This window comes from Hemicordylus capensis, chromosome 4, assembly GCF_027244095.1.
Source record: "Hemicordylus capensis ecotype Gifberg chromosome 4, rHemCap1.1.pri, whole genome shotgun sequence".
In the NCBI taxonomy this organism is placed as follows: Eukaryota; Metazoa; Chordata; class Lepidosauria; order Squamata; family Cordylidae; genus Hemicordylus; species Hemicordylus capensis.
In genome coordinates, this window is record NC_069660.1 from 97,918,873 (window position 1) to 97,945,747 (window position 26,875).

General features: G+C 42.9%; 1 protein-coding gene across 1 annotated transcript in view; it reads right to left on the reverse strand.

Annotated features, from left to right (window-relative positions):
* The window catches only part of PLPP3 (phospholipid phosphatase 3), a 95,026-nt gene extending 68,998 nt beyond the window's left edge, over positions 1 to 26,028 (reverse strand). The window contains exon 1 of the mRNA XM_053249410.1: positions 25,383 to 26,028. Within this exon, the coding sequence (XP_053105385.1) occupies positions 25,383 to 25,521 (139 nt within the window). The 5' untranslated portion in view covers positions 25,522 to 26,028. The remainder of the gene's footprint in view (positions 1 to 25,382) is intronic.
* Positions 26,029 to 26,875: the final 847 nt, after the last annotated feature.

Here is a 26,875-nt window from a genome sequence, read left to right on the forward strand (position 1 = left end):
GGCTTCATCTGCTGTGTAAGAATGATTCTTCTTTAATGAAGGCACTGCTTTAAAAATACAAAATAATAAGTTCACAGGTTCATAAGTGATATTTCTGTACAGTATAGCAACTGTAATTCTGTGCTTTGGACCCTTGATCTTCTTTCCTCCTGACTATATTCTGTCTGACTTACATAAGGCAAATATGTGGCACACATGTATTACAAGACACATATCAAAACAAGTAGACAAAGGACAGGAGAGCTGGTCTTGTGGTAGCAAGCATGACTTTCCCCCTTAGCTAAGCAGGGTCTGCCCTGGTTGCATATGAATGGGAGACTAGAAGTGTGAGCACTGTAAGATATTACCCTTAGGGGATGGAGCCTCTCTGGGAAGAGCGTCTAGGTTCCAAGTTCCCTCCCTGGCATCTCCAAGATAGGGCTGAGAGAGCTTCCTGCATGCAGCCTTGCAGAAGCCACTGCCAGTCTGTGTAGACAATACTGAGCTAGATGGAACAATGGTCTGATTCAGTATAAGGCAGCTTCCTATTTTCCTATTTGCATGATCCAGAAGGCCAAGTTAAACAGGACAAGTGTACAGCTGCTGCTGAAATGACAACTGCATATCTACCTCACCTCTTACTTGTGAGCGCACACACATAGAGGGAACAGTGGTCAGGACTTTCTGCAATTTCACACTCTCACACTATTGACAGCCAATGACATGATGTAGGGATATACAGAATGTTGCAATGTCATTGCTAAAGAAGTTCTATCAGACATTAAATAGAGGAGAGGTGGAGCCATCGTATTTTTGGCAGCAGCCACATGTTTGGTTCAGGATCTCCAAGCTGAAATCCTCCGATCCTTTGCTTAATTTCTTCTGAAGTATTTTGCTCATCTTGTGGGTGCTTGAATACCTGATCATATATGCTTCAGGGCTTAACAAGCTAGAACAAGTACAATGAAACACAAACGTCTTGTGATTATAAAAGGTCGTCACTTCTATAAGGTATTTTACACTGGCAGTTAGAATATCACAAAATAAATGCTATCATGTTAATGAGTTGGGCCAAGAGATGGCCACCTGTATTAAAGGTAATTTTCTTTTATACACAGTTAAATATAGAGTTAATTGCAACTCATGAGTTCAACAACACTCGCAATGTGGGACTTTCTGCTGAATTAGGTTTGTGAATTCTATTTATTCTCATATGGTCCCTGCTAAAGAGGGAAAGTGGCATCTTTTAAAGTAGTAGGGTAAAGTTGTGCCGTCTAGTCGGTGTCGACTCCTGGTGACCACAGAGCCATGTGGTTGTCTTTGGTAGAATACAGAAGGGGTTTACCATTGCCTCCTCCTGCGCAGTGTGAGATGATGCCTTTCAGCACCTTCTTATATCGCTGCTGCCCAATAGAGGTGTTTCCTATATTCTGGGAAACATACCAGCAGGTATTTGAACCAGCAACCTCTTGCTCCCTAGGCAAGTCATTTTCCCGCTGTGCCATTAGGTAGCTCTCTTATATATCAGGGAAAGCTGTCTCTCTTCAACCCCGGCACAGCACCCCACCCCCAGTGACTGTGGATGGTGTCTACTTTGTGTTTCTTTTTAGATTGTGATCCCTTTGGGGACAGGGAACAAATTTCCTACTATTATTTTTTCTGCGTAACCACTTTGAAAACTTTTGCTGAAAACCAGTATACAAGTAATAAGAGCAACCAACACCACCACATGTTCAGGCTCCATGTGGGATAGTAACTGTCAAACCTTTGCTTACTCACAAAACTGATTTTAGTAAATAATGCCAATAATGTGGCCAGGGAGGCTCATTTGTTAACTTCATAGACCCATCTATCTAGAAGTGCAGTAACAGGACAACCCAGATCTCACAGTCGCAAGCCTTCGACAGGCACCAAGAAGGGCCATTTACAGGAGGATGGTTTTGTAACAACAAAAATGCCTCAGTAAAACAAACACTGTTTTTATTAAGTATCAAAGACACACAGTTTTTAAAGCTAATTTGGGAAACAATAAAATGAGGTTAGAAACCAATCAGCCTGAAGTTAAAGGACAAGTGGGTGTACATCACTATGCTAGTCTCCTAAACCTTTCAGTCAAACTACTGAGAGATGCAATCAGATCCAACAACTTTAAAGCAGTCTTGGTATCTGCTGTTCACCGTTCGTTTTACTGCTGGTGAAATCAAGGGGATTAGCAACAAACAGGTGAAGAGATTTAATATTGCAGTATCCAAATAAGCAAGCATGTGGTGGTTCAGTTTAGTGTAATCACCTTTAAAGGCCTGTTCATACACATGGCAAGCAGTTAGCAGAAGTCTGTGGCAGCTGGTATACAGTCTGCTATGCAATGCCAAAAAAAGAAAAGGCTAGGTCTTGGAATATAGTTCCAAGATCTCACAGAGCCAAGTCTTCAGAAAGCTTCTTTGTAACCGTAAACGTGTGAGGATATTTCCCTCAGCCCTTAAATGGGTCTTCTCCAAAACTCTATTTGACTTTTCCATGGGTTTGTGTTTGTGAAAGATTCATGCCAAGTGAGTAAAAAAAAAAGGGGGGGGCACCAAAGACAAAAACCAAATGTCACAAAACTTATCCTTTAAGGGAAAAGAAGAGGAAAGGAAACTGTTCTTTTTTCGGAACTTGCTCACATGCTAATCTAACCCTGAATGGCATTTCAATAAAGGCTCTGAAATACACAGAACAAAACAGCTGCTTCAGATAAAATGTTTTTCTTCAACAAATACCAACTCCATGTAAGCGGGAGGGAGGGAGAGGGATCCCTGTAAAAATGGTTATGGGCATCTTTCACAAAGAATGTTTATTTATTTAATTGTTCAATTTTTATACCACATGTATAAGACATCTCAAAGCAGCTCACAAAACTCAATACACAATAAAACTCTATAAAAATCACATTTAACCAGTTAGCTTAACGGTTAGCTTAACGTCTGTTCCAGGCAAATTGATGGAAAGCATCCTCAAGGATACAATTGTAAAGCACATAGAAGAACAGACCCTGCTGGGAGAGAACCAGCATGGCTTCTGCAAAGGTAAATCTTGCCTCACAAACCTTTTGGAGTTCTCTGAGAATGTCAACAAGTGTGTGGATCAAGGTGATCCAGTTGACATAGTATATCTGGACTTCCAAAAAGGATTCGACAAAGTTCCTCATCAGAGACTCTTGAGAAAACTTAGCAGTCATGGGATAAGGGGACATGTACATGTGGGTTGCTAACTGGTTGAAGGACAGGAAACAGTGGGTAGGTATAAATTGAGAGTTTTCACAATGGAGGGAAGTAAGAAGTGGGGTCCCCCAGGGATCTGTACTGGGACCAGTGTTTTTTAATTTATTCATAAATGATGATGCCAAACTCTTTCAGGTAGTGAAATCCAAAACAGATTGTGAGGAGCTCCAAAAGGATCTCTCCAGACTGGGGGAGTGGGTGACAAAATGGCAAATGCGGTTCAGTGTTGGCAAGTGTAAGGTGATGCACATTGGGACGAAAAACCCCAACTTTAAGTATACATTGATGGGATCTGAGCTGTCAGTGACTGACCAGGAGAGGGATCTTGGGGTCGTGGAGGACAGCTCGTTGAAAGCGTTGACTCAATGTGTGGCAGCTGTGAAAAAGGCCAATTGCATGCTAGGGATCATTAGGAAGGGGATTGAAAATAAAACTGCTAATATTATAATGCCCTTATACAAAACTCTAGGGTGGCCACACCTGGAGTACTGCGTACAATTCTGGTCACCACATCTAAAAAAGGACATTGTAGTACTGGAAAAGATGCAGAAGAGGGCAACCAAGATGATTAGGGGCTTAGAGCACCTTCCTTATGAGGCAGGGCTACAACACCTGGGGTTATTTAGTTTAGAAATAAACTAAAAAAAACATGACTGTGGGGAGACATGATAGAGGTCTATAAAATCATGCATGGTGTGGAGAAAGTGGATAGAGAGAAATTCTTCTCCCTCTCACGTAACACTAGAACCAGGAGTCATCCCATGAAATTGCCAGGAAATGTAGGATCAACAAACAGAAGCACTTTTTCACACAATGCATAACCAACTTGTGGAATTCTCTGCCACAAGATGTGTTATCAGCCAACAACCTGGATGGGCAGAAACCCTTGGGAGCAGGCGGTCCTTCAGGTATCCAGGACCCGAACAGTTAAGGGCTTTCAAGATAATAACCAGCACCTTGAATTGGATCCAGAAACAAATTAACAGCCAATGCAACTCTTACAAAATAGGTGTAATATGCAGCTATGTGTACCTGCAGCAAATAGGATTCCCCATGGGTATTCATCTCAGGTAGAGGTATACACTTTCTGTGTAGGCTTTTCTTCCTAAATAGAGATTAAAGATGCACAGGAAAAACAACCTTATACCACTTTCTTCTAGGTGCTGCTATTATCTTGTTGTTAACCCTTTGTGGAAACGGCAATCAACTAGCAAGCAAAAAGAGACTGATTTGGATGATATGGCTGAGTCGGCCCCACCACACACAATTAGGAACATGAACGAGCATGTCCTGCTTCCCCTCCCAGTGCACCACCCCAGATTTCATCATCACATGTAAGGGGGCAGTTCAATTAAGTCTTCCCCCACCTCAATCATTAAAACCAGAACTGCACACCTGAAGGGGGAGCAGGGCATGTTTGTTCACATACCTAATTTTGCATGATCAGGGCTGGTTTGAATGGTTCATCTAAACTGACCTGCTTTTCCTTCAAAATGTTAGACAAGATCCCTAAAATATAGCAGAAAACTCATTACAAGTACATACTCCTTTTAAGCCAACAATGTACTAAGTGCTATACAGTATACTGAAATGCCAGATTTCTTCCACTGATAACTTAACACTCAAGGTCAAATCCCTGGGGGTACATTTAAGGCTTGTAAGGGGTACTCAGAGCCCTTTCACCTCTCCAGCTACAGATGAGGATGCAGCTACACTGCCTCCTGATCATAAGACTTGGCTATTACAATCAATGGTTTACATCCCAATTAAGTTACTCATGAGTAGTGTTATTGAAATTAGTGGGACAAGTATCCCAACAAATAGATATTAAGTACCTATTAATTTAAGTGGGACTGCTCATGAATAACTTAGTCTGGATGTAAGTCACTGACTGCAACAGTCTGCCTCATAACTGTAACATTTAAGTGTGTGTGTGTGTGTATGTACCACAATAAACAGTTCCACGCACACCCCTACTCAAGGCAGATGGCATAGAAGGACTTCCAATGCACCAGGGCACAGTGCAAGGAAAGACTGCAGTTTCTGAAGAAGAAATTCAAGGTAGTGACCACCCACAATGCCGGGAATGGAGACAAGGTTCATGTTGCACTGTGACCAACTGGCATCAGTCCTCCTGGATTACAGGGACGTAACACTCAGGAGCACATCTGGATGTGGACACCCCATCCCACAGAAGAGGCAAAGGGCAAGCCAGATGGCACCACTGACCAACATGCCAGGGAGCAACAGGCTCCGTACACAGGGAACCACATTGGCCACCGCTTCACCAGCCACCGCCTCCTCTGCCCATCCAAGTAGTTCCACAGCAGTCATGGCCATGGTGCAGCATGCAACTATATAAAGGGTGCAGGCTCGGGCCACAGAGCCTGCAAGCTGTTCTGGGGTGGCAAGCCAGTTACACAGTCTCCCCTTCCTGTGCAGCACACACATGGAGCTGCTGCCACTGAAGTTTCCTGGGAAGACAAGTGCACCTGCGCCTGTCCAGGTTCTGGATGCCCAGGAATAGGCATTTCAATCTGCATTGTACTCCACAGGCTCTGAGGAGGAAGATGACAAGACACAATTGAGACGCTTGAACATCTACACCCACCCAGTATGTGGAAGAGGATAGCCAAGGTTCCCTGCTAAGGCGGGAGTGTGTGCAGGCTGTCCTACTTGGCACAAGCAATTTCCTGGAGCAAACACAGGACACAAAGGAGTTGTGTGGAGCAAGCACAGGACGGACACCCGCCCACCCCTTTGAACCCCTTTAGAGGTAGGAATCCCCTTTGCTTATAAAGCAGAATCCTAACCAAAGTGCCATCTCTTCACCAGAGTGCCTCACCGGATTCCCCTTTACAAGCATAGTCCCTCGGACTGGGCCAAACTGGTTCGATTTCACAAACCAAACCGGCTAGCTGACCAGCAGTTTGGGTCAAAATTGGTTCCAATTTGAACCGAACCGCTGAGAATGTTTCCGTGCACACCCCTACACACCATCCATCTTGGCCACAAACTACTCTTGCATTCATTGTTACAGTTAATAACATGTGCGACCTTGATACTACCTTGGGACATGCCTGAGCACCCTTGGCCTGGCAGATGTAGTTTAAATACAGGTCCCATCAGCCCTGCCACTAGCTTTTGAATCTGGGGATGATGGTAGTTGTCCTCCAGCAATGTTTAGAGCCCAGTTCTTCCAGGCCTCTCCTTAAGATCCAGAGAACAACTTTTAGAGCAGGGAACTTGAGTTTCAGAGTGATAATATAAATAACGTTTGAAAAATGATTCCAGCCGCCACTCTAACAAATGGCACCTTTAGGACATATATGGTTCACAGAAGTCACATGAGGCAGAAAGAGGTAGCAGATGCAAATATTTTCCACATTTTTCTAGAGATTCTTATCTACCCCTTTGGAATACTCATGTGGACCATGAAGGCATTCCTCCAAACACGTTTAGTATGCTGCTTCCAAACCACTTTAAAAGAAGTTCAAGCTATGGTTCTTAACAGACTTCTACTCCTTTTTCATAATTCTCCCTCCAGGTTCTCCAGGTTGTGACCCCCCACCAGCACCCCCAAGCAACCCCTGCCGCAGGAGGAAGTGCCCACTCATCCTGCAGCTCCGGTAGAAGGGCCTGTACCCAGAAGGCTACTCTCCAATGTGGAGTGTGCATTACAACAGAGGAACATGACATACGTTGCAGCTTGCAAGTGACTGTCTGGCCCAGAATGCAGAGCGTTCATAGGCCACATGTGCGCTCCTCCAAGAACAGGAGGTTGCCAGTCCTCTCTTCATACTTTAGATGCAAACTAGGTAGAATAGTGGCGGACATGTTTTCTCTCCTGCTGCTTCCTAGCATCCATTATATTCCAACCATGAGAGCCACAGCAACATGCACTGAGCCATTGCCTCTAGGGTAAGCTTCTGCCTATTCTTCTAATGTGGGAGGAGAACTGCAGAGATATAAGCCCTATTCAGACACTGTATGGGCATTCAGGTGCCTGTACACATTTACATACTTTTGTGTGAATGCATGCATTCATTAAAAAGTGAAGCTGTGTACAGACCCTCTCAAATCCATGGTACAGACAGAAAGAGTACTGCTGTATATGCATTCACTGTACACCAATTGTACATGCATTGAACATAATGTGTGAACAGAGGTATACTCTGGCATGCTTTCACTGATGTTTTCCCTTGATACCCCTCCCAATGCCTCAGAATCAGTGTTCTCTCTCAATTTTCTCATCTGTGTGCGGAATGAATTTTGATATTGGACGGCAATATCAAGGTAGTGTGTGCGCGCAGACATGCATTCAAAGTGGGACCTTCCTGATTCAATCTGAGCGGGATCTAGAATTAACTGAGCGGACGTGAAAAAACTTGTGAGAGCGCACACCTGCGCATGCCTTAGAGGGAACACTGCTCAGAATCATATCAGTCACTGTCAGTTCTGCACACAAACATTGTAAATTGGGGTGGGGCTAGGATAACATTTTTATCCCAAATGTCTACTTTTCCCACACACAAACCTCCATGATATATATACATTCAGTTGAGTCCTTAGGCCTATTCACACATTATGTTCAACACTCATACAATTAATGTACAATGTACACAGGTACAGATCTGTACACAGATACAGTAATTCATATGTTATGCTAAACGCAGGTACAGAAGTTCACTTCCTATCTGCATCTTGCATTTGAAGGGCCCATATTCAGGTTCACTTTTTAAATGAACATAGGTATAGTCATTCCCACAAAACACATGCAGAACTGTATAGACATCTGTACATTCATAGAGCATAATGTCTGAATCAGGCTCTTATCTATCTGCCTAGCTCACTGGTAACCAAAATTAAAGATGGCATTATGGAATCCAGAATTCCATATTCAATGCAAGTTGAAGCTTCCCCCACAAAATCACTGAAATTATGGAATGGCTGGAGAGACAGCTATCAGCTGTTACTGTGGTGCCTGGTTTGGTTACAGGAATCTACATATATACCTATAATACCTTGAGTGGAGGGTTTCTACATAGTCCACCACAGACCACACACAGATCCTGCAGCGTAAATGGTGAATCAACTGGTTTCAGTGGAATAATGTCAGTTTACTGTAGCAGAGAAGTTACTCCTAAATCTTTTGGCGAGTTGTACCCATGACCTGTAACCAATTGATACACCAAAGATGGCAGGGACCAAAGAAGGTCCCAGGTTCACTCCCTGGCATCTCTAGGGAAAGATTCCTGCCTGAAACCTTGGAGAATCACTGCTAGTCACACTACTGAGTTAGATGGACTAACTGTCTGACTCAGTATAAGGCAGCTTCCTATGCCCCTGTGTCTGCTTTGCAGAGAAATATAAGCCCTATTCATACATTATGTTGTATGTGTACAAAGTGAACGTGGGTCCAGGCCCCACAAATGCATGATACAGATAGGAGGTGTACTGCTGTATCTGTGCTCAACATGACATGTGAATGACTGGTATAGATCTGTACCTGTGTACACAGTACACTCATTGTACAAGTGTTGATCACAACATTACAGTCAACAGCATTATAGCTAACAGTTTACTAAGAGCTTCAGGGACTGTGTTTTTCTTTCCTCGGCATTTTACTCAGAACCATGGAGACAGAATCTCTTTTTGCTAAGATCTTACTTGGCGTTCTTGGCTGGTTGCCATGGATACCAGGTTTATACAATGCCTTCACTGAAAGCAACAGTGGGAAAGACGGCTAGCTGAGGCTTCTGTGCAAATTATGTGCTGAAGGAACTGACCTCTGCTAACAGCTTTAGAGAACGGGGCGGGGGGGGGAGGAAGAAGAGAAAATACATCTCCCCTCCTCTTGGGAGGACTGAAACAGCTTTCAAAGATTTCAGTGAGTTGGGGCACACACACACACTTCACGTTCTCTCTGTTTTCTGCCCCTTTGAATTCAAAGTTAAAGCAAGTTCACTAAAGGAGGGGGAACCTACCAAGATCGTCTCTAAACTCTGAATAAGTCTATTATAAACACCCTGAACACTGAACTAATACACCCTCTGTGGATCTTATTCTAGCAGGCACAATCAGACCCTTGCACATTTCAATGTCATTTGTTTTTAAAAAATGCACATACTTTTCAAACCAACTGCAATTTAGACCCATGTACAATAAAAGCATTTGGAGATTGGTTACATGCAGTTTTGCATCTCTTCCTTGATGCAAAAGGCAACAGCTACCTAAGGTGTCTGAAACAGCAACCTGTTAAATATGTTGTATATTATCGGCGGGGGAGGTGGGGGGAGAGGGGAGTTATGCCTAAAAGCACTAGGCATAAAAGCACTAACCAGAAAATCTCAGCTCTGAGGTTAAGAAAAGAAAGAACACAGTCTAGACAGCTGGTATCACTGATGATGCAAAAATAGCTTCTGATACTAGAATTTTCACTCAAAGCTCCAATTGACAGGTATGAGCAAAAAAATAAGATCACAGAATTTTAACACTGAAAGCAACCCAAAGAATACAGGATTTATACTAGCCTTGCCCATACTTTTTGAACTTGGATCCCTCCTTCTAGACATTCTACTTTCCCCAACCCAGTTCCCACCATAATAAGAGTGCAGGGATCCTTGCATAAGGACATGTGCATGCAAACCACTGCGGTGTGCAAAGAGCTGTAGAATAGGGTGCTGATCCAGATATAGCATTAGGAAGTGGAATAAATAGAACAAAACATCTCCGACTCCAAACATCTCCGACTCCATCTCCGAAACCAAAACACAGCGAGACAGCATCAGAACAAAACGGCCGTACTTCCCAAACTAGGTTTTTATTTATTTATTTATTTATTTTAATATTGTATATCCTGCTCATCCTTCAAGGAGCCCAGAGCAGTGTACTACATACTTGAGTTTCTCCTCACAACAACCCTGTGAAGTAGGTTAGGCTGAGAGAGAAGCGACTGGCCCAGAGTCACCCAACAAGTATCATGGCTGAATGGGGATTTGAACTTGGGTCTCCCTGGTCCTAGTCCGGCACTCTAACCACTACACCATGCTGGCTCTGGTTGGGATACTGGGGGATCAATCACCTTCACAAATCTAAGGTTAATCAAGAGAATTCTTTGCTAGACAGCATTCAGGCTCACCTATGGACCAGTTTAGATTATATCACCCAACTGGCCCACCCAAATGTGCAATTAAGCACATACATGTGCATGCACATCCTGCCACACACACACACCTCACTGCACCAGGTGGTGGGACGCTGTGCACATACATTCTTTCCCATGTGATTTGGTGGGCTGGTCAGGCAGTATTGCCTGAACTGATTAATAGTCTTGACTGGTACGGGAAGGCTTTATTGGTCTCATACGAAGCTGCCATATATTAGTCAGACCATTGGACCATCTAGCCCAGTACTGTTTACTCTGACTGGAAGTTGAGATCAAGGGTCTCAGGAAGGCAACATCTTCCCTATCACCTGCTACCTGATCTCTTTTTAAATGGAGCTGTCAGGGATTGAACTGAATTCCTTCTGCATACAATGTGTGTGCTCTGCCACTAAGCTGGCCCCTTCTCCAACAATCCCACCCCTTGCTTGGTCTATCCCCCCAAGTTTTAAGAACCCCAATCTACATCCAAATGTCCCAATAGGCAGCCATCCAGAGTCTCACATATTAGAGTCTAACACCAGATATGGAAGGGTGGTACCATAGCTAACTAATTGCCAGAGTGTACAAGAAGTTGGGGTGGGGAGCAAATCCAGGCAATGCAGGCAAGTAAGCTATTCTACATGCTAAGAGGGGAAGGCTGAATGAGATACCTATATAGGTTTGTTATTTGATGAGACATTACCAACGGTTGATCCTACTTTGTTCTTGTTCAAAGAGAAAGATACCCTAATAGTTCACAGATGCTAGTATTTTCCCCTACTACCCATCTGTTTTCTTTGGCATTTCCTTGCTTGACAAGACAAGGCCAGTAGGTTAGTGTCACACTAGGGCAAGCACAGGTCTGCAAAGGTGCAAAATGCTACTGAAGTCATCAAATTGTAACAGGCGTTTCTGGCTTCACGCTGTTGGCAGGACCAAACTACAACAGTATTCTGGGGAATCTGCCCAGTCTTTGCTCTTTCCATTTCTCTCCCACTCTTGAAGGTTGTGTGGATCTTTGAAGCTTGTGTGGACTACAACTAACAAACCTTTCAAAATCAAAGGGTGTCCAGTGGCCAGTGCCTTGCATCGCTCTTTGCCCCTCTTCCATGATTCCCATTTCCTGTCCGCCCAATTCTACTGCCCACCTTTCCATAGGTTGTACACCAACAATCTCTTCTTTGAAGACTCACCACTATTGTTGAAGCACTTGAACCTCTGCAGGCAAATCTGGTATTTGGAATCTAGCTTGAGTCACAAAAGGAAGAGTACATCATACCCTAATCACAGCCCAGGATTTTAAAAACCCACCAAGGTCCCAATCCCATCATTTAAGAAGCACTTGATTAGTTCAGTACTACTCCTTGTATAGTTGCTTTTAACACAATGATGAGACAATCATACACTGATTCACTTGTCACATGTTGCTAAGCACTGACAATAGCCTGTGGCCTATGAGCATGGATAACAGGAAGGAGTGCAAACTTGAACCACCCCAAGTCCATTCCTAGCATACAGTCAACCAAACATACTGCAAAATTAAGCCACACATGGTATGTGCAGCGCTCAATGTTCTTTAAGCTGAATTACAATCAGAATCTCCAGCAAAATAAAAAACAGGAAACGTAAGGTTTTCCATGATGGACCAGATCAATTGTCCATAGAGCTTATCATTCTTCTATTGACAAAAGTCAGAGAGATGCCTAAGGGAAGTTCACAAGCAGAAAAATGATACATTCCTAGTTGTTAATCTTCAGCATCTGGTCACCATAAGAAGCTTCCAGCTCCCACTATACATTCAATCAAATAATGTAAAAAGACACTAAAGCTGTTCTCAAGACCAGGCTAACCCAGGCTAAGGCAGCCCAGTCTGGGTTAGATTGGCCATGTGTAGCGCATGGAGCACATGCATCCTGGCACATAGATCACATGGATCCCAGTACTGCCCGCCCACCTAACCCTGCTTTCAAGCCCAGCTTTTGGCCGCAGTTAAAGGTGTGAGCACACCCTTAACTCAGCTACCATGATCGTGTGTCTCCTCAGGCTGCACGCAGCACGAGGAGATACAGAGGCGGACACCTAGCACGCCCGTCTCATGGGGGTATCCCCCAATGTGCCATGGTCATCACACGGTGCATTGTGGGATACCTGGAGGCTGGAACAAAGAGTCCCGGCCTCAAACAATCTGCACTGCAGCAGAGCAGCATGGCTTGTCTGGGTGCGTTGTGACATGCCGAAGACTGAAATGATCATCTGGGGCAGAATGTAAGTGAAGAGCGGCCTTCCCGCCCACCCACGTGAATGTCCACGTGAATAAGTAAGAAGTGAAACTCTTTTGAACTCAAGCCTGTGGAAGTGATTAATACATCTGATCTTTTAGTTATTTTTATTTTTATTTTTAATCACACGTCATCATTAGCTATTTTGTTCTTACAGACAGTAAAACCACCAAACAAGTGCATGCAACGGTGACTGAACTCTCCATTTTCTCACATGCCTGTTTTTTCTTACTGATGACAACTTCTCACAATTTCACATGCTGCTTCTACCAATTACAGACCTTACACTTGTAACTAGCTGAATTACCTACCAATCAAGAGAAAGCTATACCTTTCCAATATCTTTTGACAGCTGTCAAAACAAAAGCCTCACACAGAGAAGCTAAGCTTCCCAATATCAAGAGAACCTACACATTGTGGAAACTTGTATTCTAGTATCCTGAGAGCTGCAAGACAGGCAGGAGATTTTAACAAGTTGTTCTAGTAAGAACTAATCAGGCTACTTTCCTTTCACTGTCTCTACATCTGGACTAAATTTGGTGCAAACTGAGGTCCACAAGTTAGATCTCTTGTGCCTCAGATGTACATGTGTCTGCCATCTTGGACCAGGGTGCATGACATCATCACAAACTACCCCGTTGAGGTGTCCCTATTTGTCTCTGCAACTGTACTCGATTTAGTTCATATTGGTCCAGGCATGGTGAAGTTGATGGGGGCGTGGCACACACATGGATGGACACACAGATACACACAAAGAGTGTCGGGTGATATCATAAGCCTCCTGGAAAGTAGGTTAAAAAACAGAATGAAATCAAAGCAAGTTTTAAGCTTGGTGCAATGTAGCACCCCTGCCACATAGACCCTTAGATGCCAATTCACCACACCAGGTGAATTTCAGCTGCCAGTAAACTGTTGGACCCTTTGCAAAAACCTCTTGCAGGCAGACACGAGGTACATCAGAATATGTTAATAAGCCAGGCATGAGACAAGCTTTTATTCCTGAACTGTATACAAACCGCTACCAGTTCCTGAAAGAGAAAGACAGAGCATGTTGCATTACGTTCGCTGAGATACAAAATTAAGACTTCCTTCTCAATGATGCAGTGACCCATTCTACTTCCAGAAATAGTCATCGCCCCTTTATAATGCGTTCCTGACTCATAACTGTTAAAGCAACAGGCACATCCTTTACTCTTAGAGCTAGCAACTGTATTTCCCTAGAGTTCAGAGATGGCAACCCTATGGGTCAGAGCATTAAACTGGATGATCAAGGTTTAAGTTTTACCTTATCTGCATATTCCTCGGGCTCCAATTTATTTCATTCAAGATGTTGAACAAATTGAAATTTTAATAACAATAATGACTAGCCTGCAGGGATGCTATTAGGCCTAATAAGGAGGGTTGAAATTTCAAATTAGGCATGCAAATATCCTGTCACCTTTAATCCTTGATGAATTAGTTTAGGAGACCATGGATATCTGGTACAGAATTTGGCATCCAGAGAACCAGAGCTTTGATTAGCAAAAAGATTTTAGGTTCAATGATTGCAGCAAAGTGGGGGTGGGGATTGGAAGAGTTCAAGAGCAACTATGGATGGCAAAGAAAAACTGGGGCAAGGCTTCCAGGGGCTACACAGCTCCCTGTTACTTTCTTATAACAGAGAGGTGTTCCTTCCCATCCTCAACTATCCATTTTAAAATTTTAATTTTAATAACAAGCCTTGCATATCAAGCTACCATTACACTGCAAGACCAAAATAGGCTGGCATGAGAGAACATATCAAATCTGTCACCCTCTTGGATTGCTGCTGCCAATAGTACAGTAGGACCCCTGTATTCGCGGACTCATCATCCAGGGTTTCGCGTATCTGCAGTCGGGTGATTGACACCTGACCTCAGCATGCACTAATGAAATCTGGCAAAGAAGGGGGTTAATTCTGCATATCTGTGGGTTGGAGGCAGCCAGAAATGTCAGCAGAGGTCATTTCTGGCCACAATTTGGGAATCAGAGCCATTTTGTGGCTTGTTTACTTGGGGAAAAACACAGAAAATTGCAGAAAAAATAAAATAAAAACTGGACTATTGTTGACTTAGGGGGGCACAGCTGGATCATCAGAGCCCAGAAGGGCACTTTATTTTGCCCTTTAAAACATTTTTCCTTGTGTTGTCCACTAATTTTCAGGGCTCCAGGAACCTAACCCCCATGACCTCATTGCCTCAAAAACCCAGTATTCGTTGTTTCTGTATCTGCCATAGTGGGAAAAATGGAACCCCTGCATATACTGAGGTTCTATTGAACACAGCTTGAATCATTGATCTTCGTTATTTTTCAAGTGGGGGGCAATGTGGTGTTTTTGCCAATGTGGGAGTCATTTCCCACCATGCCAATTTCCATGCAGCGCTGTGCTTTTCCCAGTGCTGCAGAGAGAGACGGCGGCTTTAAGATAAACAGAGCCCGGTCAAACCCCAGCACTATCTTGGAAGGCACACTTGGAGCTCTGGTAGGTGTAGTTCTTCCCAGAGCTTTCCCTATAGAGTTCTATGGGGAACGTGCTGGAAAAGACATTCTCCAGCATCCCATGTGTGCTGGACTTTGACAGGGTTCTGTTTATCTTAAAGCCTCACCCCATGCGCGGATCCGTGAGGGGAGGGGAGGGGAGGTTTATTCACTGGTGCAAGAGAGAAAATCCCATGTGCCCTCTTCTTACTCACTGCTCTAGGAGCCTGCCAGGAGCTCTGGCAGGCTCTTAGAGTGGTTAGCGAGGGCGAGAAGACTCAAGGCTTCCTCTCGCACTCTAGTGAGGGAAATTTGCATGCCCTTGTCCCTCACTGGTGTGAGAGAGAAAGTCTTGTATCATCTTCCCCTTACTGGCCACTCAGATTTCCTGGTAGGCTCATAGAGCTGTGAGTGAGGAGAGGGGATACGAGGTTTCCTCTGAGGGACTGCCTGCTCCCAAGGGTTTCTGCTTCCATGGCAAGGTCATTGGAGGGGGCTCTGCTCTGTGTGCTGACAATGAGGGAGGCTTGGCTGTTGTGCACATGGGACAGGGCCTTCTCAGTTATTGCCCACAGACTTGGGAATGCTCTTCCAGAGGGCATCCGCTCCAAAATCACAGTTTTTGGAAAGCAAGGGAAATCTTGGCTTTTTACCCAGGCTTTTGTACGAGTATTGTTTTTGTTGCTGCTGCTCTGTATTTTATGGTCTCATTGTGTTGTTTTTTTAAAAAATGTTTAATTAGATTTGTATCTTTATATTCCAACTTGATATTTTTATTGTGTAACTGTTTTATAGTTTTATATAGTTTTAAATGTTTTGTAAATCACCTTGAGATTGTTTTAATGAAAGGCACTATAAAAACCTAATAAATAAATAGAGTTAGATGGACCAATGATTTGACTCAAAGGCCAATACACATGGCTCAATAAACCATGATCTATTGGGTTGGGGCTTGCAGTCCCTCAATCCTGAACACTCTCTTCTCCTTCTGCTTACTTCCTCTGCTCACTCACTGGGCTGAATACTGATTTGTTATCACAGCTCCATGGCTCATCCAAACCCGGTGCTGTGATTTAATGTGGTTTACAAACCACAGTTAAACCAGGATGTGAAACTCGAGTTGATTCTTTGTTTCACATCCTAGTTTAATTGTGGTTTATAAACCACAGTTAAACAATAGTTCAAGTGAGCCATGGAGTTGCGGTTTAATATTCCAAGATGTCCACATCAGAACTCTGCACCCGAGCTCAGAAGGGAATGGGAAGGAGAGGAAAAACCATGTGGGTTCAACTAGTCCATGTTCCTGGATTAGTTGGATCACCTAAACCAGCCCAGTATAAAGCAATTCCTGATGTTGAGAAACATGTTTAATGATGAACTACTGATTCTGCACAGCCTCTTTTAAAACACTCCCATGTGCTCCACTACTTGACTGTGGACAATAAGCAGACTTTATTCCAAGAAAGTATACTTAAAACTGTAGCCTAGTTTTATTTCGGGCCTTTCAACTCAACTCAGGATTCAGATGTGATAAGGTAGCTAATGTTCCTTATATTATAGGATGCCTTTTAATTCCCCCACATAACATTGAGGGTGCATTTCATTTAAATCACTTCCACCTTAGGATGTCCCTTTGGGAACTGTCCTTAGAAACAACTCACTTTGCTAGAGTTTACAATAGTTTAAGTAAGAGCATCTCATCTCATCAGCTCTTGGTTTCTCTTGTTGAATAATTGGCTAATGCAAGAAGAGGGTCCTTGATAGCTGGATTTAGATAGCAATCTAAATACCAATTGTGATATGAACATGCTCCTATTTGCTAGTCCAAACACTTGTCTTCCAGAGATAAGTAAACTTTAAAAGTGGTTCCGCTGGTCTTAGATGCAATCAAGTAAGATGCTTGATGGAGATGGGACCGGGATAAAGCACCTAATTTGCATACAGAAGGTTCCAAGTTCAATCCCTGGCTTTCTCTAGGTAGAGCAGAGAAAGACTCTTGCCTGAAATCCTGGATAGCAGATGCTGCTGCTGGTCAGAGTAGACAATAGTGAGCTAGATGGATCAATGGCATAAGGCAGTTTCCTGTGTTTCCTATGCTTTAATTCCCCTTATAAACAAGAGTTAAAGAAAGCATGGAGGCTGTCTGGTGTCATCATTGATGCCAAATCCACTGAAAAAAATGAAGGTTTACATAGTTACCACTAGATGGTCCACAGTTCTGTCATAGTTTCTTTAAGACTGAAATCATACTATTCTTACAAGGCTGTAAATAATCCAAATATAAAATGAGTAAACAAGCTCACATGACATCAATTTTCAAAGGATAGTCCTGGAAGGAAACAAAAGGTTTAAAACAAAGCCCATTCAACTTGTAAGCAATGGAAAGTAAAACAATTAGGTGACCAATGCGTGTCTGTTTTATCTATGACTTCAGTCCCAGTAATTCTTAACCCAACTTTCATCACGATTAATCATCTATGACTCTTCCATACGATTCCTCCATCCTTAAGATAAGTAGATCTCGTAATGATTGGGAACAAATGTGAAGACACAATTATTCACATTGAATAGAAGAGAGAGATTGTAAGTACTAGCCATACCTATTTCTCTGACATCTAACTATCAGAACTGTAAGGGAACATTTTTCCAGGTAGTAGCTGGCTGCACGAAGCCTGCAGGAATAGTCCAACACAGGTTTTGTAGCTCTTCTTTTTCATTTTGTGTGTGGGTGTGTAGAGTAGTATAAAATAGAACTTACAGGTAGTTTCCTGACATACAGAAATTATTGCCATGATAGGAAGGCCAAGAAAAGTTAACCAAATCTGATCCATAGCTTCAGATTTAATATAAGCCCCTTATAATTCAACTAATCCAGTATTTCCAAACAATCACTGCTGTACAAAATCCACTTGATTTGATCATAGATTAAAATGTTCTAGATAAGTAAGAAACGAGAGAATTTTGGGTCTTCTAAATATGTTGCCATATCTACTTTATTTGCCCTCACAACATTATTATCCTGACTGGAGCAAAAAGGTTAAGGATTAGTAACTTGTCTGACTAGTCAGTCTACGACGCAACAGCAATTTCAGTAATCACATCCCACTATCTACTGAACTACTAACTCTAAACCAGGGCTGTACAACTTTGGCCCTCCTGCAGATATTGGACTACAACTCCCAACATCCCTGACTAGTGGCCACTGTGGCTGGGGATGATAGGACTTGTAGTTTAACAACAGCTGAAGAGCTGAAGTTGTGCAGCCCTGCTCTAAATTAAACTATTTTCAATTGAAGTTTTATCTTCTCCAGCAGGCTCACGATGCATTTGGTGCTTCAAAAGTCAGGTAAAAAGCAACTGTTGCATTAGAATGAGACTACAATCAAGCACTTTATAAGCCCTGCAGGAATATGCCCATATTTCTTCAGTGCAAGTTCATATCTGAAGATGAGTTACACCTCTGCCAAATCCAATTCATCATCTGAAGAGTTCCCTAGTAAACCTTTGTCCTCAGCATGTAGAAACATAGAAAGCTGCCATATACTGAGTCAGACCATTGGTCTATCTAGCTCAGTATTGTCTTCACAGACTGGCAGCAGCTTCTCCAAGGTTGCAGGCAGGAAGCTCTCTCAGCCCTATCTTGGAGAAGCCACGGAGGGAACTTGAAACCTTCTGCTCTTCCCAGAGCGATTCCATCCCCTGAGGGGAATATCTGACAGAGCTCACACTTCTAGTCTCCCATTCATATGCAACCAGGGCAGACCCTGCTTAGCTAGGGGGCCGTCATGCTTGCTACCACAAGACCAGCTCTCCTCTCTGAAGAGCTGAATCACAACCATGTTGCCACACAGCAGATATTTAAAAAGCTTATTGATTGTCATTATGAATTGGAAATTATGTAATTATCTAACTTCATTGCACCAGTTATACACATCTCCATTACTGAGAGTTACTCTCACTCTTTTCCTTCAATTGTTATTTTCCTTCCATTGTTAGTAGTGGTTGTCCCTAATCCATGCCAAAACCCACAATTCCCTTACCTGGGAATAAACCTTTCTTGTTTATTTCAATGATGCATGAGTAACTCAGTCTGGATCCTGCCTTCAGTTTGTAATTGAATCACCTTCCCTAAAAATAATATGAGCATCATCTGTGGTCTATATAGTCTATCACATTTACCGGTATCAGCATTAATGGTAAGCCACTAATTCTTAAAACTTTTCAAAATGACATATTAGCAAAGGAATTACGTACCTTTACAAAAAAAAAAGTGGCAAAATATTCGCAACATTCCTACAACTGCACTAGCACAGCCAAACTAAATCCACACATTCCATGCAATCAGTGTTCCCTCTAACAGGGATTTCCAGATGTTGTTGACTACAACTCTCAGCAGCCCCAGCTGAACTAGCCTTTGCTTGGGGATTGTGGGAGTTGTAGTCAACAACATCTGGGAATCTCTGTTAGAGGGAACACTGCATGTAATATACATCCCAGCATTCCCCGAGGCTGCCATTTCAACCTGTAAAAGAAGGTTGGCAGGCTTCCAATGTAAGGGCAGCACACACCTCTCCCAGCTGGGGATATGTACTGGTGCCCGCTTTGGGCTCTAATGGCATGCTCAAACAGGAGATGTAAGCCTATCAATGGCTACTAGTCTGGCAGCTGTGGGCCACCTCCAGCCTCAGAGGCATGATGCCTCTCAATACCAGTTGCCGGGGAGCAACAGCAGGAGAGAAGACATGCACATACCTCTTGCCTGTGGGCTCTCCAGAGGCATCTGGTGGGCCACTGTGTGAAACAGGATGCTGGACTAGATGGGCCTTGGGCCTGATCCAGCAGGGCTGTTCTTATGTTATGTAAGTCACTGGCACTTCCTGCATTCACACATTATCATAGACATCTGAAGCTACTCTCTCTAAATACAATGTTCACACATTTAGTCAGCGGCGGCACACACAGAGCTAGCACGGAAACTAGGCACTTGCTACAACTGCAAAATCTCTATCAGATTCCCACCTATCCTACTGATGATTACCTTCTGACACTCCTGAAAGACAGATTTGCAGGACAGCTCCAATGCATAGGATTGGACTGCCTGGCTCAAATGTGTGTCTATTCTGAAACAAGTCCTACTGTGTACTCCCAGGAGAGCGTGCAAGAGACTTCAGCCTTAGGGTACAAACACTCCAACCCTAAACATGTTTATTTGCAAGCAAAACTCCACCTCATGTCACTTACTGTGCACTGAATGTGATCCACTGAGACTCAAAATGAAAGACTTGAAACTCAGTTTTAATGTTGATTCAGAAATAAGTGCCTTTGATTACAGTGGCACTTACTTCCAAGTAAATATACATAGGACCAAAGCCTTACAGTCCAGCCCACGTTTACTCAGAAAGAAGTCTCACAACTTACTTCCCAGTGAGTGCACACAGGATTGACATATCATTATTTCTGGTATCTCTTCTTACTACTGGGGGTGTCAAACTTGGGTCCCCAGATGCTGTTGGGCTACAGTTCCTGCCATCCTCAGCCACAATGGCCAATAGCCACTGTAGTTAGGGATAATGGGATTGTAGTCCAACAACATCTGGGGACCCTCATTTAAAGAGCCTTGCCTTACTAATAAATGGCCACCACAGCCAACACACAAACTTATCCTTTTTTTTAGATATATGACTTAAGGTAAACTTATTGTAGGTTTCCTTCTAGGTATCAATTTTACATAGTACATATCAAATGTTTTATTACTTCCAGATACTTGAGGACAAAGCTTTTCACACAGGTCCATATTCATGTGGGAATACAAAACAAAAACTGTTCTCTCTCTGCCTAACATATTAGTGACTTGTAATAGAGACCAGATGAACAATAAACTACACAAAAACAAAACAAAACTGACAGTATGAAGAAATAATGGATTTTAAGAAGAAACAATCAGTTTGAAGGCTGTGGTGACTGGATTATTGAAATCACATGTTTTTGTGATTTCTCTCTAGAAGTCAATTGATTGTTCCTGCCTGTGTATCTTGCTTAACATTGCACATAATTAGATATGTATATATTTGTAACTGCTAAATTCTTAGGCATGTAAGGCATTCTCAAGGTGCCTGCTGGTAATTCTGTAGCTGTATTACATACTGGGCTCTGGTGGATGTGCACACACCACTAAGGTTTTATATTTCAGCTGGGTAGCTGCACTAGCATACAGCAGAAAGAAGACAAAATGTGGTGGATCACTAATGACTACTGGCATATTGTGGCATGAGCCTTCCCAAGACACAGCCTAGGTTTAAGTACAAGAGAAGTTGTCCTATTTATTTTACTGAAAGATTAAAACTCACAACCCAATTCTATGCATGCTTATTCAGAATTAAAGCCTAGTGAGTTCAATGGAAGGTACCTACGTTCAGATTTCATGGAGTAGTGTAGTTAAAATTATCTGACTAATTCCACAGATGCTGTAATATGTTTCAGGGTTGTCCTCGAACTAGGGCAATTAATGTTCTTAGTTAGTTTTTCCACACAGCACATAATCTATGGAATTATCCGCCACAGAATGTGGTGATGGCCACCAGCAATGCCTCTAAATACCAGCTGCAGGGGAGTAACAGCAGGAGAGAGGGCATGCCCTTAGCTATTGCCTGGGGCCTTGTCAAAGGCATCTGGTGGGCTACTGTGTGAAACAGGATGCTGGACTAGATAGGCCTTGGCCTGATCCAGCAGGGCTCTTATGTAATGTATCCTCCAAGTATCAAACACAACTTCTTGTTTTCCATGCACATATTTCTGATTTTCCACACTCCTCTTTTGCTACTTTTGCACTGTTCCTTTAAAAAATAAAGGGACACTCCAGAAATGGGTTAGAATTGTTTGCAATGTACAGCTAATGTAACCCAAGCATGCAAGTATTTTGTTCTTCCAATAGCCTGTACTTAAGAAACAGGATTTGAACCCAAGCCCTTGAATCAATGGTGAATGTACTTGTTGATTACACCACAGCACCCCCTAGACTCAATTGACAGACATATCTTCTTTCTTTGACCTACAGGACAAAGTATAAGCACATCTTGATTGCAGGGGGAGGGGTGGTGGTGGTGGTTGTTTTCAATTGTTTTCTCATAAAACTCTGTTTGGAACATGGGTTTTGTCATGTTCGAGCAATGTATCCCTGCTAGATAAGCTTAATGCTATCATTCCTCTATATGCAGAATAAAGTCAAAAGCAACTGTTTCAAAACTGTCATTTTTATTTGTCAAAAATACTTAGCAGAATACAAACCCCACCCCAAGGTCCTCATATTGCCTCTATTAAAGCTAATGGCAAAATTCCAGTTAAATCAAACAGGAGTAGTGGGATTGTCTTCCCATTAGCTCAGAGCAGCCACTACAAAGATGTACATTAAGAAAAGCTAGTATTTACTTCAGAGCAACATGAGTATTGATGAACACTGATTTGCTTAGCAAACAAATTGGATTTCAACCCACCACTTCAGAAAAATAAGGATCAGACATGGAGATCATTTAGAGATTTTGCTTCTTGTATAGGTGTTCATTTGGTACACAACAAAGTCATTGGAGAAGATGTCCTTTGTAGAATAAAGACCCACAATGGGGAAAAATGTAACCTCTCAAGGGGTATGGAGCACACTGACATTCAAATTGCACTAAAATGCTTTCTTGCTATCATATATAGCTCAAGACATTCCTGTTCTCACAAGCTTTTATTCAAATTTTTAATAATTTGTTTTAAATTGTTTTTATTGTGTTTTAACTTGTGATTTTTAATATTAAAATTTCTACACCGCCTAGAGATTTACATATCAGGCAGTATAAAAATATAATAAATAAATATAGTAAAGTTATTCTTCTCTTACGATTTAATTCCTCTAAATACACACTACTATTATATATACATCAAATTGAGCATTTGGACAGCAACAAGCAAGTTTCTGACTTCAACAAAAGCCATAATCTCAATCTGCAAGCACTACAATAAAGTTTCTGGCAATTTGCATAAAGTGGGATTCCCTTTCACAGTATCCTAATGACAAATGGCTAAACTGCTTCACACAAGCCTTCGTTAAGGGTACCTAAAAATGCAAAGTATGAACAGGAAAATCAGGGTGCTTGAAAGCATGTGAAACATACAGTGTGGATTATCAGGAGACTAATATTGGCTACACTACCCACTGAGTATACATTTGGTGGTCAACTTGGTTATATTGCTGGCTAATATGACAAACAGTCCTTATCCTGATACAGTAAGGAGTACTGAGCTGTTTATTTTGTTATTTGTCTAATTTATCTTAGTGACAATCCCATAAGTGTACAAAATATCATAGCCAGGATACTCAAAAGGAAAAGGAAAGGTTGTGCCATGGAGTCCTCATTGGCACCTAGAGAACTACTTCAGAGTCTGAGGCAGTATCTCAAAGATTAATAGAGTTTTGGAATGACACTGATTGTTATACTTCCCTATAGTAGACTATTTAAAAGGGCAGTTCAATATCTTCACTATCAAGAGGTCAAGAGCATCATACAACAGCAGTGATGATTAGTAAAGTTCTTTGGAGCACTGGTTGTCTGAAAGAAGGAATAATCTCTATAGAGAGAGAGCACCTCTCTTTCCCTGGAAGCTTGCAGTGTTCCTACAAGCAGGCAGATGTTGGTCAGCATGGATAGGATTTCCAGACATGCCTTGGTGTCCTCATTACGTTAACTTGGTTCATCCTCCTCTGTACCTCAATCCAAGCTTTATGTATGCTCACCACTTTCTCAGCACACTCCAATGAGTTGACCACCATAAAGGTTCATGCCACAATAAACCATAAAAAACCCTACACTAGTATTGCCACGGGGGGGGGGATTCCCCTGGCAGGGCTCCTCTGCCCAAAACAGCTAAGGGACACAGAAATGTGTAGTTTTTTCAGCATGGAGATGCAGTGGGTAGATTCACCTGTTGAATTTCTGCCTGTCAGACAACTCTTAAAGGCCCCATCACAAAAAAGAGACAACTCTAGACCATTTTTTTTATTTTTCTCTTATATACTTACATGATAAAAGTTTTTTTAAAGTATATGTAGGCATATCCAAATTTCTCTCTCTCACACACACACACACACACACTCACACACTTTCTGCTGTTTTAACACTGACAGGTCACAGTTCTCTCTCTCTGCCACACTGACTCCACAACTAAACTTTCCTCCCTCTCTTTTTGTACAGTTAAGGCTATAATCCTATGTACACTTTTCCAGAAGTAAGCCCCACTATAAGCATGGGATGGGGCTGAGAGTGCCCCCCTCCCACTTTAAACTGTTTGAGATGAGTTTGTGACATCACAAACCAATTTCTGCAAAACACACATCGTTACCACAACTGGTTAACTGAACCTTTTCGTGTTGCATGCCCCCTCCTTCTCTTTCTTTTAAAAGGCACACAAAACACTCCCAGGACAAAAACCCACCTTGCCCCAACCTATTCTTTTGACAGGAGCAGCCAAATGAAAAGCATGCTTTTTCCCCTTGCCTGCTTCTAAAGAGCTCATTAGGATGGGGATGGATATGCTTTGTTTACATACGAGGCTCAGCGCACTGCTGGGACATCCATTTTATTTGGACTGACACCAGAAGAACTGCTTTGGGTTTCCATACGTTTCTGGGGTTTTGCTGGGTGCTGCTTTCCTAGAGTCAAATGAAGCCCTCCCCTTGGCATGAACAGCTCCCGGGGCTGCCTTATCCCTCCTGTGTCAAGGAGGTGCTGCATTTTTATACACACAGCATACACTGCTACTTGATTGAGTACTCTCCTTTACAAACGTACTAGTGGAGGCTGGTTCCCCCCCTTCTCCCTATTATTCTCCGGCATACTCCATCATGAAAGCAGAGTAAGCAAACGCGAAACCTCGCGCGCTCGAAGAGAAAGAGGAGTTCTTGTAAAAGAGCTTCGCCTGAGTAGGTCGACTGAGCCTCAGTCGCAAAGTTTGGAAAAGAAGGCGAGAGGGAAAGAGCAACCAAAGTATCAAGCTGGGGGGAGGGAGGGGGCGAAGAGAAGAGGAGGAGAAGGAGAAGTCAAGTCTGGTTAGTTTTCGCAGAGTGAGATCTTGCAAGGAGAGGAGAAAGTTTGTGCAACGCCAAAGTTACGTTTCGAAAAAGAGATCCGAAGAAAGTGCATTAAACGGGGGGGGGGGGTTGAGTTGCTCAGTTTCAAATCTCACCCAGAAAGAGGCAGACGAGATCGAGGCAAATCAGTAAAACTTTCTTGCTGGGGCTTTTGGTGGGGTTGTTGTTCAAGGCAGGGCTGCCCCCGTTCTTGCTCTCCGGAGCGATCGCCTTGTCGTATTTGTAGTTCTGCATGATTCGGGGGGAATCGCCCTTCCAAACAAATTATTTTAGCCGATGGGAAAAAAGAAAGAGGAAAAATCCAGACGATGATGGAGCAGTGCTGCTTGTGTTCTTCCCACAGGACCTTCGTTTGCAGGAAGGAGGAGAAAAGCAGGGGGGCGGTTGTTTAGCAGGCTTTTGTTGTGGTGGTGACTTGCCGCGGGCCCTTTCAGTAGAGGATAAAAGTTTTTGTTGTCCCAGGCAGAACAAGCAGGGAGAGATGATTCTTTTCCCCACCCCAGGTTGTTACTGTCCTTGCAAAGAATGATAGTTTTAATCAGAAGCTGGAAATCAAAACTTTTGCTCAGCGTAATCACGCGTTCGACCAATCCTGGCTAGGCTTTCTGGATTTAGTAAATCCCTCGCTCAATGAATGGGAGAGAGAGATTGTTTGCACAGCCGCATTAAAACCCAAAGGCTTTGCCTAGAAGCTGCTGCTGCCGCCGCTGCCGCCACCGGTGCTATGAATCCAACTGGTCTGTTCCTGCACTTTTTATTTCCTCAGATCCTTTCTACTCGCAACCCCCCCCCCCGCCCTCTAAGGCTCTTATGAGCTATCCAAGGACAACCCCCTTCCTGAAACTGACATATACATATGATAATTAACTCCACATTTTTTTTCCTCCAGAAGCAGGAAAAGAGAAAAGCTCCTTAAAAACCAGAATGAGGGCGCCCCTAGTGTTCAACGAACCAACATACGGATTCAGTATTTTTAAGACGAAGTTTTCTCTGCTTGCCTCAACTCCTATTCGTTCTGCCATTATCCTATTTTATGTGCTAATTGTGCTGTCAATCCAGAATTTTCACTCGAGGCACAAATGACCAGGCTCAAACTATCATACTATCTGGGGAAACTATCATGCTGGGGAAAGTTGAAGGAAAGAGAAGAAGAGGATGACCAGCAGCAAGGTGGATGGACTCGATTACAACAGCAATGAATGCACCACTGAGAGACCGTATTAAAGGCCAAGTTGAAGACCGATCATCCTGGAGAGAATCTATCTATGTGGTTGCTAAGAGTCGACACCGACTTGATGGCACTTAATCAGAACTGTTGCTGAAGTTTTAAAAACAAACAAACCCAAAAAGCTTTCTGCTCTCTGTTGGTATATAATGAAAAGAGCCTGCTATTCTACTCCATCGGTTCCTGCTGACAGCCCTTACCCTTAAATTGTGCCATTTAGTATAATGCAGATCAGGGCTGAGTGCAGATTCCCTCCCCTCCCCCAAGCATTTGAGGATCTTCCCCCTCATTTTACTGAATGCCCAATAACCCATATCTTCTATCCTCCAAATATATTTTCTCCCCGCAAAATGTCTTTCATCC